The sequence below is a fragment of the Megalops cyprinoides genome, chromosome 1 (assembly GCF_013368585.1).
Source record: "Megalops cyprinoides isolate fMegCyp1 chromosome 1, fMegCyp1.pri, whole genome shotgun sequence".
Lineage (NCBI taxonomy): Eukaryota > Metazoa > Chordata > Actinopteri > Elopiformes > Megalopidae > Megalops > Megalops cyprinoides.
In genome coordinates, this window is record NC_050583.1 from 26,627,440 (window position 1) to 26,644,742 (window position 17,303).

The 17,303-nt window shown below is 43.9% G+C and overlaps 1 protein-coding gene across 1 annotated transcript in view; it reads right to left on the bottom strand.

The window, feature by feature from the left end:
* xylt1 (xylosyltransferase I) overlaps positions 1 to 16,450 on the bottom strand; it is a 58,392-nt gene extending 41,942 nt beyond the window's left edge. The window contains exon 1 of the mRNA XM_036542615.1: positions 16,147 to 16,450. Coding sequence (XP_036398508.1) covers positions 16,147 to 16,422 — 276 coding nt within the window. The 5' untranslated portion in view covers positions 16,423 to 16,450. The remainder of the gene's footprint in view (positions 1 to 16,146) is intronic.
* Between the last annotated feature and the right edge of the window lie 853 nt (positions 16,451 to 17,303).

The following is a 17,303-nucleotide window of genomic DNA, read 5'->3' on the forward strand; positions in this document are numbered from 1 at the left end:
TTCCTGTTGCATTATACTACGGCTAACTTTAATTTGTCAATACAATGTTGTGGGGAGAACAGTAAATCTTGCTTTGATTCTGTATGATGAGACTATGTGTCAGAAACATTCAGTAGTCATTACGTTACATTATTAGCAGCATTTAGCATACGGTCTTATCCAGAGCAACTTGCATAGGTTACAGTTTTTACATACTGTTATCCATTTATAGAGCTGGATATTTACTGAGGCAACTCTGGGTTGAGTACCTTGTTCAAGAGTACAGTGGCACTGCACCAGCGGGGAATCGAACCAGCAACCTTTTAGTCAGAAGTCCTGCTCCTTCCCACTATACTGCACCACACTCCTTACCATTGTGCTAGTCAGTGGTAGTTCAATGAGTTTCACCTCAACAATTAAAAGCCATGCTCTGAGTAATACGATGCTGACCCCCCAGGACAGTTAGAGCACTTGAGAGACTGAGTAATAGACACATGCCTCAATCATGCGGCCTCTCATTGTGAGTCACCCACAGCAGACAAGACATTTATGGAGCCATTCTATCGCGTCCTCCCCCTCCCATCCACACACACAAGCACAGAACACCCAACATTCTAAAGTGTACTGTTACACCATATCCTAAGCGCAAACACTCATTTGCACCACGCATCAACTGTAACAGGAGCCAGTGCACTATTTTAAGCCACTGGCCTTATTTTTAAATGCTAGGGGGAGTACGCGTGGGCAGGAGGTAGTGTCTTCGCACGACGGCATTGTGTCTGAGCTCTCCATTCTGTGCAGGATCTTTCAAAAAAAAAAAAAAAAAAAAAAAAGTTCAATCCCCACAGAATTCGCGAAGACAAGAACCGCCGTAAATTCACAAGAAGCATGACATTGCATTACAATGGTCCATTATGCCTTTCACAAAAAAAAAAAATCATAAAATGCTTCTGCTTAAATGACTTGGCATTTACGGGTTACTTTCGAGAACAACAGCGAGCCAATACCCAACAATAGAAAATATCTTAATATGTCCCCTCTGGATTTGTAATCTAATACAGTACATAACAGTACAAGAGAAGCACAGAAAACAGCACAAAGAGGAAAAGCTAGCGCTCTGTCCCATAAATGAGTGTTTGGCTTATCCGGTAGGAAAAAAAGACAGCCGTGTGAACAATATCGTGTATTGTTTAAAGCCTTCTAGGACGCTGTCACACATGTAGTACTGCAACCAATAACACGTCAATGATTTTGCTAATAACTCTCCACCATGGAAGCGGAGCTCTCCTGGGCACAGTTACAGCACTATGAGAGCACACCCCCCCCCCTTCCCCCAACCATTCGCTCGCAGTGGGCCTCACCACCACATCTTTGGCACTCCCTCACTCCCTCTTTCTTACCAGCTCACTGGCCTCAATGGAGTCTTTTCAGTGTGCTTAAGAAAGGCACAGAGCCTCTTATTGTAAATCACAAGTGTGCGTGTATGTGGGTATGTGTGCATGCATGTATGCGTTTGTGTGTGTGTGTCTGTGTGTGAGAGAGGGAGAGAGAAAGCGATCAAGAGAGTGAGTGAGTGTGTGTGTGTGTGTTTGAATTTGCATGCATGTACGCATGTGTGTGTGTGAGAGGAAGAAAGAGAGAGTGCGAGAGTGTGTATGTGTACATGCATTCGTCTATGTGTGCGAGTGAGAGTGCACTTGCATGTGTGTATGTGTGTGGTAGAGAGAGTGCACGTGCATGCATGTGTGCGCACATGGGAGGGATGCCAAACTTCAGAAGCCTGCACAGCGACACTACCTGCATGTGCAAGGTGTAATTCAAAATCTACTTTACACTGATAATGATGGGTTTGCAGCAAGCTCTGCTTCCAGCCCACATGCCTGTCTCTAGCCAGAAAAAACATAATTTAATGGTCAGTTCGCTTTCACTTTCTCCGTTTGTCATTCCTCTATCTTCTCTTTTTTTTAACATGCATTTAAATCCCTTTATCTCCTTGGCAAGGGCACTGCAGCCTTACATAAAGACTGAAGCCTCGGAAACAGCCTATGACACTGCACTCTGAAAGCATGATGATTCACTTGTAGCAAAAAAAAAAAAAAAAAGAAAAATCAGGGCAAATATATCATTATTGTGCAGCTCAATTACCATGCAATTTTGAAACAGCAAACCTCTGCAGGGCCCCTCATTGAGGTCTGATTTATGGGCCATTTCACTGTAAAGGACCATCCAGGCACTTGGCATCAGGGAAAAATCCTACTTGAACTTCAAAAGGATGAGGGAAGATTTGGTTTGCCTAAAAAAAAAGATCCAGGGACAGGTGCAGTTAGCAGAGCTTTCATTCACATCTGCTGCCTGCAGGAAATGGCTCTGATGTTCAGATGTACTTCCCTCACTATTGATACTAAAGGTGTGGTCTTGTTCCATACTTATGATCTCTTCAAAGCGTTTTTGTTTAATATTTAATACTTATTTACTTATTTATATGCACGTGCAAGTGGATTTACTGTAGGTGTGTGTGTGTGTGTGTGCGTGCGTGCGTGCGTGCGTGCGTGCGTGTGTGAGTGAGCATGTGAGGCTACATGTGTGAGTGAGTGTGTGTGCGTGTGATTGTGAAAATGAGAGAGACATGTAAATGTGAGTGTGAGAGTTTGTGTTGGTTAGTATCTATGTGGTAGTGAGAGTGTTAAGGTGAACATGTGATTGAGTGTGGGGATGAGAGTGTGATTATAGCTACAGGATGTGGTGAAGCTCGATGTCCATCCCTATGACTCTCTGGTCAATGAGACAGGACTCCTGGCCATTTCCCTCAGATGGGCTAGTTAGTGAGAACTGTCTCTCAACTCCGATTCCTAACTTTTAGTCGAGGTTTCCTAGGCATTGCTAATGAACCCTAAACACATCTACTCACTCTGACAGCGCAGGCCACTAAACAGCACGCTAGTCACATCTGCCAAAAGACAAGGCTAGACAAAATACAGGGGAATTGCACAGTGCAAACCCAGGGATTGGGTGAAAACATTCTTCATACAATTTCCAAACATATAGGATTACGCCTCTTTTGGTAGAATGACGGTAACAACACAGAATGATTCTCAAGATTACATTTTATAAGTTACTAAGCTGGGAGCCTCAAATTGGTTTTAAAAGCCACACAAGTGTGCCATGCTTCTTCTGTGTCCCCCCCGAGTCTCCTGTGGCCTGAAACACAGGCAAACACACTTAGCACATGGCCTCGCCGGCTCTCTCCGTTTCAAAAAGCTTTACGCCGGCAAGGTGGCCGCCCCTGTATTCGCTTTCCGGCATTAAAGGGTCAGGGCGGCGGAGAAGAGTTAAAGTGGGACTCGCCAGCGCTGCACTAAGTAGCCTCAAAACCCATGGGATTGCAGGGGATTACGCCAGGGATTTGAGTGGATGTCGGATTTACAGATAGAAGAAAAAAAAAAATTTACAGCTCTCTCCTTGCATGTCACTGTGCTCTTAATCACTAATAGAGACAACATCTCTAGACCGTTTCCATTCTGTTCCCCGCTGTGGAAAGAGACCAGCTTCCCAGCAATTACGGTCCCCCCTCCTGCTCCGGCGGCCGTGAGGAGAGAGGATGGCTCCCTGGCCCTCGCGCTGACAAGGACGCTCCTGACCTGACAGGTCTCCCTGCAACGGCAATCTGTCATCTCCCTTCCGAGCGCATCTCTCCTCCACAAAACTCCTCGTTATCAGCATCGCATTGACAGAAAGAAAGAAGAAAAATACATACACACATACAGTCTCACACCCATCCACAGAGATACACACACACACAAAATGCGATTATGCCCAAAGGATGGATTGCTGCCCAAACTGCGGTTTTCATGGGAGAAGCAGCATCCATCATGCGAGACTGAGGGGAGGAGGGAGCCGTTAGCTTAACCCAGCATGGGGCGCTAAGGACGTTCATAAGAAGCAGGGGAGGAGCCCTCAGGAAGGCACTACACGTGCATTCTTCAGCGTCCCTGTGCAGACATCTTGGAAAAAATAAATGTGAAGACAGCTGGGAAAATGGTTTCCAGTTCCACCTTTCAGCTTCAAGATGTGACTTACACGATTATGTAACTCATACACATACAACCCACCACCTCTGCTTTACTGCTCCCGTTGATGATTTTTTTTTTATTTCCTCGTGTTAAAGAATGGGACAAGAAGTAGAAATGTGTGCCTCTTAATCCTGCTGCTGGGAAATGTTTGTACAGTTAACCTCACAAAGAGCAGACAAAGGAAATCCTATCCACCCCTGTTTCCTTCACTTCAATGGGAAGACAACAGTGTTACAAGACCTTAGATTATGATTACTTACATGTGCTGCTCAAGGCTAGTGTGCTTTGTATGCGCCATTGCAGCCCTGCTGCATAGAGGCTGGTATGGAAAATCATAATCAGGATGTTTTACTGAACACAAAACAAGGCCCTATGCTGTCAGAGACATTGTACAAAAGCAAGGACACAGATAAATGCTGCGGTGAAAAGCAGCTTCAGATCTCTACCCTCCCTTGGGAGATAAGGCATAGCACTGAGGCATCAGAAGCATGAAGGTACACAATCATTGAACCACTTTCACCGAGACACGCCCTAACACCTCCCGCTCATGACCACAAGAATCTAGACAATATACTTACTATTAGTCGTAGCAGAATTATCATTAGAAGGATTACTTCTATACTTCTATTTGTCTGTGAATTTAGTTTCAATATACCACATACATATTACATATATTTAATACATATCATATAATTATATATAAACTTATTATTAAAAGAAAATATTTTACACACACACATTATATATATGTGTATATAATATTTGAAACATAGACACATTGAAAAAGTCCCTGCAAGGGAGCTAACAGGAAACAGACCGATGTTACATCGTAAACAGGAAGTAAACACTATACTAAACCTTTCCTCTCTCAATGCTGGGGAGTGACAGCTTTGTCCCAGACAAAGCCTGAACAGTAAAACATATCTGAGTTGATATTCCAGACATGGATCTAACATAAAGAATCTTTACAACCACTCGTTTACCGCAGCGAACCCATCAAACAGTCGGTGGGGTAAGCTTCTTACCTATGAGACTATTAGAAATGCATGGGATTATGAGTTTCAAATTACATTTATAATCTGGATGTAGCAACAAATCACTCCTGTGATATTGGCATGTTGGTAATTAACCTCCTCTCACGGCGGAGTGCGTTTGATTATCTGGAGCCATGTAGGTTTATTTAAAGGATTAAACAGTCTGCCGTTGTTTTCGCAAAGCGCTGACTCCTTGTGCAACGTGTGGTTTTTTCCAGGCGCTAAGAATGGGGCGTTTTGATGACTCGCGCACACCTCTCTGCTCTCAGGGGCCAGAGCAAAGGAGGGGGGGTTGGGGGGGGGCTCTCGGCACGAGTTCTGCCCCGCTGGGGTCAGTCTGGTCATCAGGGTTCCCTGAGGACCTGCGTGTTTATTTATGGTCAAAGTTCCCGACCGGTGAGAAAACAGAACGGCTCGCTCAGGACCCGCTCCGCATCTGTGTCACCGATGTCCCCCGGAGTGGGACAGGCACCATTATGAGACCACCTCGCAAAGGAGCGTGCCTCCCGCCGCACACAGAAAGATTTCAGACCGGAGAGCGACGGGGGCTGAAATCTCCAGCGGTTACGTTAAGGGTTTCCACGGAAGCAATCTGAATCTAACATTACTGGCTTCATTCCCCGCCAGTACCTCCGTTCAAGATGTAATGGTTTCCATGTAATTGCCTTTAAAACACTGGGCACTTTTTAAATCAAATTTACAGGCATTCCACTCATTCCTTCCCAGTTCTCATTTTAATAGTCAAGTTGCTGATTCGAGGGGCTTATTTAAAATGCAGCAAATACTATGCATACAGTAGAACTAAATCTGCTATATTTAACACTATAATACTTGTATATGTACAGATAGTAGCACTGTAACTGAAACGTAGCTTGCCTCCTCTGTGTCTCTGTCTGTTGCGCTCCAGTCCCAGTGAATGAAGCCAAGACAGCAGTGCTTTAAAGGAGATGGAATAGGGTTCAATTGCAGAATAAATCAGCGTGCGGCACACGCCTGTCTTTGTCTCTATCCACAGATTTACCCTTACTGCAGAAAAGGAACCTGAGGGTGGACATTCACACCAAGCATAGTCTGAATGCCTACATTGGCATGTGGCACGAGCCCTCTGGCAGACCTGAGATATGCACACCCAGACACTTGCACGTCCATACGTACACACACACACACACACACACACACACACACACACACACACACACACACACATGCATGCACGTGCGCACACACGTACAAACACACAAACAAGCATGCATGGGGATGCCACTGCTGTACTGCTGTTATGATTGCCGCATTCCTTGGTGAAAGGTGCTGTTGAATCTGTGCCGGTCGTGGGTCATATCCACAAACAAAACACAAGCAGAATTTCCCATGAAGCACATTCCTACCCAAGAACAACACGAACACTATCATGGGCTTCCAAACCAATTGTGGTGAAACTGCACATACGTAGCTTCTGCAATCCACAGTGTAGATATGCATGATAATGCAAGGTCGATAACATTGTAATTGCTTTGATTCCAAAGTTTTGAAAATGGGCCAAAGGTCTGAATAAGCATTAGCACATTTTTTCTCATGAGAAACGTGGCAACCGAAACATGTGACCTATCTGCTGCTAGTTCTCAACTTCCAATGGACTTACATACAGTGTATGATGTAAATCACTTTCATGTATGTCTCTAACAGTTCACAGGGAAAATTTTTTTCCTTGAGGTAATGCGCTTGCGAAATGACCCACTTACACACAGAACTGTCAGACCCCAGCTGTCACACTATATGATATAGTAGGCTTTTCTTTATTATTTTATTTCCTATACATGTGTATAGTATTACCTGTAGCTGACGCACTGCAAATTTCAAGCTCCTGCAATTTTAACTTCAGAAGTGACAATTCAGTGCAAACGTGCCTTTGTGTGAACCACAACAGCCTCAGTGGTTGACCGAGGAGCAGTAATAACTGCAGAGGACATAAATACAGAGGACACACACAGCATTTGCAAGAACTGCACTGCATGGCCTGCACACCCAGATGTGCAATTCTTTGAGGAAAGACATTAATGAATTGTAAATGGGTGCGGCTATACTGAATCTAAGAATTACACAGCAATTTTTATTTGACAATTTTTTTGTTTAGCAATCTCATATACCCAATACGATAGATGTGCAGGGAACGCCAGGATCTTTAAATGTTACGATTAGGAAATGCATGCATTTGCTCAGAAAGTCACTGGTGGCCAGACTGAGCTCCGTTATAGGCCAACACCAGCGCTGTCAGAACAGACAGAGAATCTCCCAGAAAAAAATAAACATCAGAAAAGCAGCACCCAGGAAAAGCTTTACTTTTAATGAATCACACACTTTATTCCTGATGAGGCAACCTTTATATCATACACAGCAACAGCTTATGTTTGTTTCCTGCTACGCAGAAACAGGCAGGGAAAAAAAAAGAAAAACATTGCAGCAAGAACAATTAGGCTTACAGTTGCTGTCTTGAATGAATTATTTATCAATTCTGGCTTAAGATTTAGCCTACATTCCAAAATTAAATCAAAAATTAAAATTCCATTAATTGTAATAATTGGTGGATATTAGTTTGCATTTCATTTTTTCCTCAATGCATTCTGAATCCACTTATTTTTTAAGCTGCAAGGTGGTATAGGCTAAATTATATAGGTATTTATTTTAGAGAACTGTGTTTTTAATTATGTGGCACATAATGTTCCTTAGGAATCTAATCATGAAAAAGTGAATGTAACTTAGCTGCTGTGTCTCAGTTTCTATTTCTGAATGCAATATCAGTTTGAAGTAGAAATTCGAGACCTCAGTGTGCATGTTAGGACTGAACAAAAAGAAAGCTAATTTTGCTTTTATCTGCAAAGGAAAGTACAGGCAAATTAGGGCAAGGAAGGTTTACCAATACCAATAACCAATTTCCTGCCCCTGCTGAGGGGAGTTTGTGTGTTTAAGGTTAGACACAGCTTACTCTGATTCTTTATTGACGCTCAGACTGAATCAAACCGCTCAACAGTTTTTCCACAAGTATTCTGTGGCACTAAGACACAGTAATATACATATTCAACTGCAAGTCAGTCTGTACTCAGCAACAAAGGGTAATTGCTATTTATTTTTATTTTTTCATGGTTTATTCATGGATGAGCTCATCACAAGGAGTAAACAAACATGATTTAACTCCTACAGTTACTCTTAACTCTTTTCAGAGCTCAGAGGAAAGCAGACATAGGAGACAACCAACTGGCAAAATCATATTCAGCATAATTCCCATCAGGGTAATTAAATTAAATCATATAGTGATTCACTGCTGGATGCAATGACCAAATGCCATTTTTGCAACTTAACATGCCTAATGGTTTGGGCCAAGTGAGAGATGCTGAATTTTTATGGACTTTATGCACTTTTTATGGCTTTAAAATGGATGCTTTACAGCAAATGAATTATTGACAACTTTAATAACAAAAGCATTTCAAGCTACTGGGACATACATCTCAAAGGAAAGAACATACCTCTCATCATTACAATACTGACTGGCAAAAAGACTGAAAATGATATAAAATGTTACTTACATTTACAGCCACAATAGTGTATTTTCGTATCTAAAAGGACATGTAATTAACAAAAAAGGTCAGTGTTTAAATTTGTTAATGAACATTAAGTTCTCATCTGGGGATGTCAATGATTAACTACCTTACTCCTAAATCCATAAAAATAACTGCACTACGCATCTTTATTGGATGCAGAAACACAAGCCCACTGTGCCAGACAGAAATGGGCTCATATGGTTGTATTGCTGAGTGAAACATCAACTGGATTATTTTTGACTGCTTAAATGTCAATGGCATTTGACTGAAATTGGACTTTTATCACTTTTTGAAGGACATATCAGCCTCACAGGGAAAGCATCATCATGGTTTAGCAATATAATTACTTTCCTTTCCTTTACATTTAATAACAGGCAAACATTTCTCTGGGGAATTCTGGCATCAATCATTTATCGCACTTACAAAGCAATTCTACAGAGAATGCATCATTAGCACGGCCCGCTGGGCAATGAGGTGATAACCCTGAGTAAAGGTTTATTTTCCTTTGTTTTTGGAAAAAACAAACACAGGCTATCAGCATCAAACCTGGGATGGACACAGATGAATACATGCTGATTGGTCATTTTGAGATTTTGTACCTCCTTGTTAGCAGGCAATAGGGAAGCAGCCTCATAATGAGAAGCACATAATGTTTTTTTTCTTTCCATTTTTTTCGCTTTACTATGACTTCAGTTTTCTCTTGGGCTAAGAAAGGAAATTATATTGTCAGTAAACACTGACAGCTAATTGCTGCTGATAAAGTTAACTGTATTCACAAAGGCAATGTAGCTATACGTGGTGAGAATGATTAGCTGTGACTAAACAGCCCCAGAAAGGCTCACTCACCTCCTTTCACTGACTATGTCAGTTAGCAGACACCCCCCCCCCCCCACCAAGGTAGTGAGAGTACCATGTTCTACCACGATCACCACCACATTTTACCACTAATAAGGGAGTTCAGAGTAGTCACAACCCTAGCTTTTGTTTTCAGAAACTAAAAATATATTATTAACATTACAGATTAACCACTGAATCTCAATCAACAATTTCATTGGGTTAACTTATTTTTTCTTGTTGTTAATGGTTATGTACATTGCTACATCAAACACAATAGCACAAGGTCTGATACAGGACTGTAAAATGGCCTGACACTTTTTCCCTTTGTACCAACTTGGAATGCTGTGGGGAGCTGAGGCTTAAAAACATGAATGCTTTAAAAAAGGTTTAAAAAAAAAAAACAAAGGTCCATCACCTTTGTATTGGTTTTGCCTACTTTAAACACATTCAAATGCATACAAGTTAAGTGTATGAACACTTTCAGGAAACATCACTTCAATGCATTTGTACACAGTACACAGAGATGTAAAAACGGGGAAACCTCGTCTCAGACATCAGTGACATACGGCACCAACTGGTGAGGCAAGGCCGCTGTTACACACCACGAAGTTCAACGCGAGGTAACCGAGCGCTGACAACCACGCACGACGCAGAACGGCAGTCCGGGATATACGTTTCATTCAGCGCGCAAATCGCATTACGGAGTCATGTGCCGAGCAGCGGGGTCAGAGAGCGCTCCCACCGCCTGAGTGAGGCGCAGCGCCGTGAGGACATCGCCGGGAGAAGCGCACAGTCAGCGCTCTCCCGTCAGGAGGTCATTCGCCATGGAGAGCTTTATCATGCCGGAGCAGGAGGCTACACGCTACACGGGGAAAAAAAAAATTATGTTCTGCGATTTTTTTTTTACAAGGAAACAAATCAATACGCGCTAGTTATTTCTCATATTATTTTAGGAGCTAAATCAAGATGGAAGAGTTCAATTTCCTCTTTATGAGTTCCTCTTTATGAGTTTTAGAAAAAAAAAATAATGCAGCGACTACAAATCAGCATTTGCCCCAGAAACATCCGCCTTCAATCTTCTTCTTTAAAAAAAAAAAAAAAAAAAAAAAAAAGAAGCAAGTTAGGTCAACTCACTCTTATCAGTCTTCTAAGCTCCATCGGTTGACAGTATCCAGCAGGGCAACAGCAGAAGGATTGGCTGCACACTCAGACAGGTATGGTATAACGGTGCATGCACACATGTGCACACACACGCACACAAACACATTACATTACACGCATTTAGCAGATACTGATATGCACAGCGACTTCGAGCACAATAGAACATAAGTGTATCCATTTAAGTTAAATGTCCAACAGTGTCAGACCAGGCTAACAACACTCCCCGACCAGTGAGCTTGAGCATAACACCATTCAAGCCCTACCACAAGTTAACTTCTGCCATCTGACTGGGCAACGGAAGCCAAGTATACTACGATAACTGACCCACAACAACACAGAATCCAAAATACATCACAATACTACACGTAAAACAAACAACAAATACTAATACTACAAATACACACACAAACAAACACACATCAGCACTGGTGCACTGCTGCACACACTCACAGCTTTTGGCTTCACTGAATAGACACGAATGGCTCACAGCTTCAGCTGCACAAACAGGCGCCCGCACAGAGACACTCGTGGAGGCAGGCCGCGCCGACCCCCCACGCTCAGGCCCAGCTCAGAGCCGTGCTGCAGCAGCAGCGGCAGCACGACAGCCGCTGGGGGTAGGCAGAGGGGACAGCGGACCGCGTGAGTCAGCACGGAGATCAGCGCGGAGCAGCGTGAATCACCCCCCCCCCCCCCCGCCGCCCGGGGGGCCGCGCTGCGCGGAAGGACCACGCTGACACGGAGGGAGGACGGAGGCGTCTGGACGCTGCTCCTCGTCATCGTTCCACCATCGCTCCCCGACACACGCTCACCGCTCACCACACCCCCCACCCTCACGCCCGTCCATTCACCGCTAACTCACACAGCGGCTATGACACAAACCCGCCTCACCGCTGGACTGCCACATGGGAGCCCCACCACGCGAAACCACAGACAGTCATGAAACAGACGGCCGGTCACCTGTCAACGAACGCGATCCATGACCTCTGCGTAACCCTTCCTGTTTGTGTCATAGGAGCCTCTGACTAGCATACAGTTGCCATCCTAACATGTGTGGAATCTGGATGAAAGAGATATGTTATTACACAGCACAGGTGTTGCAAGCCGACTGTAGCGTCTGGTTCACTGTAATGACAGGATGCACACATGGAGAAAAGATGTACATGCAGCTTTAATGGCAGATGAAAGCAGCCCCGAAACATACGCAGACAGTGGCATACAAGCACCATCAAGAGTTCCGCTGCGCAGTGACTCAGTGGCTGACCATGTGCTGCCGTCACAACACTTTGGGAGGAAAAACTCGACTCCGTCCACACCTGGCCGTACGCATCATCACTGCCGAGGGGATAACGGCCCACTGAGCGTGAGGAAAAAGTTACTGAGTGAAAAAGACCTCTGCCCTGCATGACAGCAAAATCTCCATCTCCGTGTTCGGAAAAAGTCAACACGTGCGGTTAAAATGTAGCCTGCTAAAGTTGATTTTCCCTTAGATGGTGGCAACAGATTATAGTGACAGAGAGCAACCGCAAACCACCAAATTTTAGCTGAGCGAGACTTAATTAGAGCAACACTCCAACAGTCCTGCCACCCTGAAGCAAGCAGTCCCAAATGGCAGCCGCGTCACAGAACACCCAGCTAAGGTTCCCCATGCAGTGATGAACTGCGCAGCTGGTGTCCACATTGTTTATGGCTGTTGCACAAAGGGGGGAGGGGAGGGGGGGGGGGATTTGGGGGTCAAAATCGCTCCAACCAACATCTGACAATGAATTGAACAGGAAAAGCCCAGGGGAACAGAGGTTCCGCTAAGATTCCCCATCTCTAGACTTTTCTGGTGCCAGGTAGAGGAACAGCTGTGGGAGAATGACCTGGAGCGTCAGTGCTGCTGCACGCCTTCAGACTCCGGAATGACAGAGCGAAAGACATGGCAGCAGACCTCGCAGCCACAACAAAGTGATAGGCAGCTTATCAAGAAATACAGAAAGAAAAAGGTATTTCGCTCATTTTAATAACTGAGGGCTGAGTCCTTGAAGGTGCTCTCCAGGCATACTTTGTCACAGTGGAATTAGAGAGGGGAGGGGAGGCATTTTAAACCCACACAGGGCACAGGAGCCCAGCTTTTCCTGCATAGAATTTCACTGGGAAAAAAAAAAAAACGCTCACAGCCCGCACAGCTGATGATTTTCTTACTCATTTGGTGTGAATTCAGTAAATTAATTTCTGGAAACTTGGCACATTTCTGGAAAATGGCGCGAAGCAGTTATTTCCAATGTAAATTTGCAAGTTGAAAATTTGAGGATACCTTTCAATTTACATGAATCACAACTGCAGATGGCACACTGGGCTGTACATCAAAGACAAAGTTGTCAAGGTGGCAAACTGTATGAGCAATAACACTTGCAGTGCAGTTACGCTGCCTCCCTATGGATTGCACCATTTGAACTCCAAATTCTTGAGCCTTGAGAACTAACTGCCTTCAGTGTCAGTTAGCTAATAAGTTATTCATTAGTATTAGTTATTTGTTATTATTCGCTTAGTTATTCACCTGCCTTTCCTCTAACTAACAGCCCCGTGCCTTTGGTTATATCGCGTGTGTAACCTACAGCCAAACAATTTGGATGAACCACCTTGCAGATGCTCCAGCATAGCTGAAATGTAAAGGCGAGGAAACGAAGCTGAGGTTTATCTTGCGGCCGCAGGGGGTCGGTTTGAAACCCTCCCCGCCCCCGCGTGCCACCGGAACAGCCCTGCAAAGTCGACGTGCGAGCACGAGATGGGCAGGGAGGCCGGCCGACATCACGACTGCAAGGACGCAGCATACCGTATGTCTGACCACTTACATAAGCTGAGGGGGAAAGGCCACAGGAGCGGATACGTCGTCTTCTCAAAAAGCAATCCTCCAGGAGCCGTTGTTGTCCCGCCCTGGAACCGATTCTGACAGAGAGAATGCGCTGAGAGCTGTCTGTCACTGCCGATTTCCGACCCCAGACCAGAGAGAAATCCATCCTTGACCAGAGCTGCAATGACAGGCCTCCTCGGCACACGCCGCAGTGGCTTCCTGATCTTATCGCCTACTGTCCTCACAATGACTTTCCACGTATTCTGCAGGGCCACCCCGCCAACTCGCAACACAAGCGCAAGACCACACCTCGAAAAGGCTGTTTCTGCCACTGAAACCGCATCGTTCAAAAACCAAACCATTCCATTCATTGTTTTTGTGGTGTACTGTACACAGTGACACCTGCATGAAGAATGTGGTTGTAAGTACAGGCTATGTGTGTAAGGTACAGAGAAAAGGATATTACTACACATCCAGCCTCAACATTTAGCTTGTCCAAAACCTGTTTGATGTGCGAGGAATGTGCTAAATACCAGCTTAGCAACTCTCACGGCTGAACAAAGACTGGACAGAAAAATGAAAATTTCAATGATTAACCAAGAAGCAGGTACGTACAGAAATAACTAAGCAAAAATTAAGTTTTGGATAGAGCATTACAGTCATTATAAGCAAGCGGTGTTGTGTACATCAACAACTCCAGAAGCGGTATCAAAAGATTCCAATATTATATAAAAGAAGCCTTCTCTCCATATGACTAGTTCTCACTGGACTCTTTTTCCCTGTCTCTTTTGTCTTTACCTTTACCATGCTATAGCATGTAACAGACTTATTCTCCAGCACATGAACCCTCAACATGCATTAAGACTTTGTTATCTACAATTATTAAACAATATATTTACAATAACAAATGATTGTTCCTCCCCAAACTGAAAATGACTTTGAGCTTGACTTAAGATGCCCTGTGTGCACAGCTTCACTTGTACAGGGCAAAATTAAAACACATGCTCGATGTGTAAAGAGTGGCCCTAAAGCAAAGCAAACACTATTTTACAGCCACGCTCAACCTGGTGGCAAGCTTACCACAAAGTGACTCAAAGCTCTGTGTAATGTCATTTTTTCTGTACTATCACCACATTTGTACTTGCATTTCCCCCAGTAAGCCTTCCAATGAACATTTTGCATTACATGGGCTCTTCATGCATATCCTGTTTTTACCTGATGGGTGCTACACATCAATGGTGGATGAGGTGAGCCACCTTTGCTCCACTGAATGAAACACATTTTGAGATCCACGAAATACACTATGTGAAAACAATTTTTATTCAATAAATATATACAGCCCAGCTGAAGTTCTTATGTTTTTTTTTACCATCTGCAGAATTAGGGGATCGTGATTGTAATGTTTAGTATGACATGCATTTTATTATAAATAGTTGTCAATTCCGTTCTTTAACTGAGCTGCGTCAACAGAAAAATAAGCCGAACATGCCATTAATGACTGATTTTATTACTGCAGGATGTTGTACTTGATACAAGTTACGGAATAAACTGAAAGATGTTATCAAGTACAACATTAATACAAATGCATTTCAAAGGCTAACACTTTTTTAATAAAAGCAACATTAGCTATTGGTCAACAGCAAAGTTCCCTGTCAATTAGTGAAATTAGTGTACTGGTAAATGAAAAGGGTAATTTAAAAAGGTTTCAAAAAGGACCAGAGCTTACTGAAACACGACCCCGTTTCCCATGCCTCTTTCGACCACATAAGGCTGAGTATACGTGGCTTTCCTGTCCAGCGTTCGGGCTCCTCTAAAGCAATGTGTTTCAAGTACCGCACAACCACGGTCTTTTGAATAAACTAGCTATGAAGTTGCTGCCTTTCCGCTTGACCGGTTTCCCATGTAGAGGATGGCTCGTTTAGAAAGTGACCACTCAGTAGGAATTTTAATTTTATTGTATTTACTTGGTAAAACAGAGCATTCAAGCTTGCGCTTGGTCCTCAATCATACCTACTTATAGCATGCCAAATCCAAAATTTAGCCAAGCTCACGAGACAAACGCAGGTATCAGAATATACATAATGTTGTCCTTGTCGCCTTTGAGGCTGTCTGGGTATTTAACTAATGTTTATGTTTTCTAGTGTCAGAGTTAAAAAATAAAAAAACACAGGTCCCCATTAAAACTGATCGCCACTGACATCCAGGTCTAGAAGCGCTTCAGCCGCGGCAGACTGAAATTCACACATTCAAACGCACTTCTGTGTCAGTCATGTCCAGAATGAGTCAATTGTTTCAGTTTCAACAATAGCTACAGCATCTTATCCAACGGCGCATCGTTAGCTAGTTATCTAGCTAAGCTAGCTGCTCGCACCTTCGCGGGAAAGGAGAGACAAATGTTCCACGCTGCAAATTGAAACAGGCACCAATTTTAATTGGAAGACAAGCTCGCTAGCTACGACCATTGATCCACTCAGTCAGTATGGGGAATGAGATGCACCAAAAATGACGAGACCAAAAAAAAGATTCAATGAAACCTGTGTCAGCGTCCTCTATTAAATCTCATAGGGCCCCGTACTATTCGAAACACCTTGTCCATTGAAGAGCTGAGGTATACGGAGTAGCTAACGCTACTGGCTTACCGGCTGGTGTTTATGTCGAACTGCTCCCTTTCCGAATGGAGGCTGAAGATGTTGCTGCTGGAGCCCGCTTTTCAGATACTCGCTGCCGGCTTTGTTGCTGCCTACCCTGTCTCTCTTTTCTCTGATGTTGGAGCCGCCGTTCTCCCTATCTTCCCCCGAGTCCAGGCTACTGAAGTTCCACACTATGAGCGTCTGCACCAGCAGCACAGTGAGAGCCGCTATCAAAGCGGACCGTGAGCGGCGAGCCAACCTGCGAGCGCACGAACCGCCAACCATCTTCACACTGAAGGCGGAGAGGTGCAGACAGTCAGCTTTGTGGTTCTGCGTTACGGGAGGAGGGGGGGATCGCGGAGGTGGTGGCTGGCGAGGGCTAGCAAGGAGGAGAGAGACCGCAGGAGAAAGCACGGAGCCCCCGTGTGGCGAAAAGGGGGATAATGAAATGTATTCTCCAAAATAATCAAAAAGGTAACCATGAAGTCTTGCTTTTAAAAACAGACTACTTAGCTCAAATGTTTTAATTACACAGTTAGCTATGTCAGTAAAAAACTGTAAAACATTAAAGACTATGTCACAGTGAAAACAAACAGAAAAGACGTTGCTTTTCAATTTACATGATGCATGCGAAAATAAAATGAGCACTACAAATATCACCATTATTTAAATCATGTATCAGTTTGGAATTTTTTCTTTACTGTGCACGAGAAAAAGCTATGAAATGAAAGTGATCTGCCAAACAGATTAACGGTTTATGAGCTGACTGGACCATCCGACCTGAGTGGTGAGGCTATGCTTTCCATAAGGCCATTTTACTGCATCACGGCTCTCTATTAGATATGCTCCTAAAAGTACCTCAGAACGTGCTTGCATAGGGTCGCGTGCCATCTTTGTTACTTCACTGACTAGTCATAACATTTTCACCACCGGGCCCACTATTTTTTGGCACATTTGCCTGGTCAAAGGAGAAGCCAAGTGTATCATAGAGTATATAGAGCATTTGTTTATAGAATAAACACAAGCTCAACAGGCTGCAGACATTGACTCTGGCTTTCCCAAAGAAAAACAGACTTTGGGTCTGAAAGACTGAGTCTCAGTCCACTGCCAGCTTTGATTTACGCTCTGCAAAAGAAGGGCTCTGCTGTGATGTTTGGCTGTAAAGA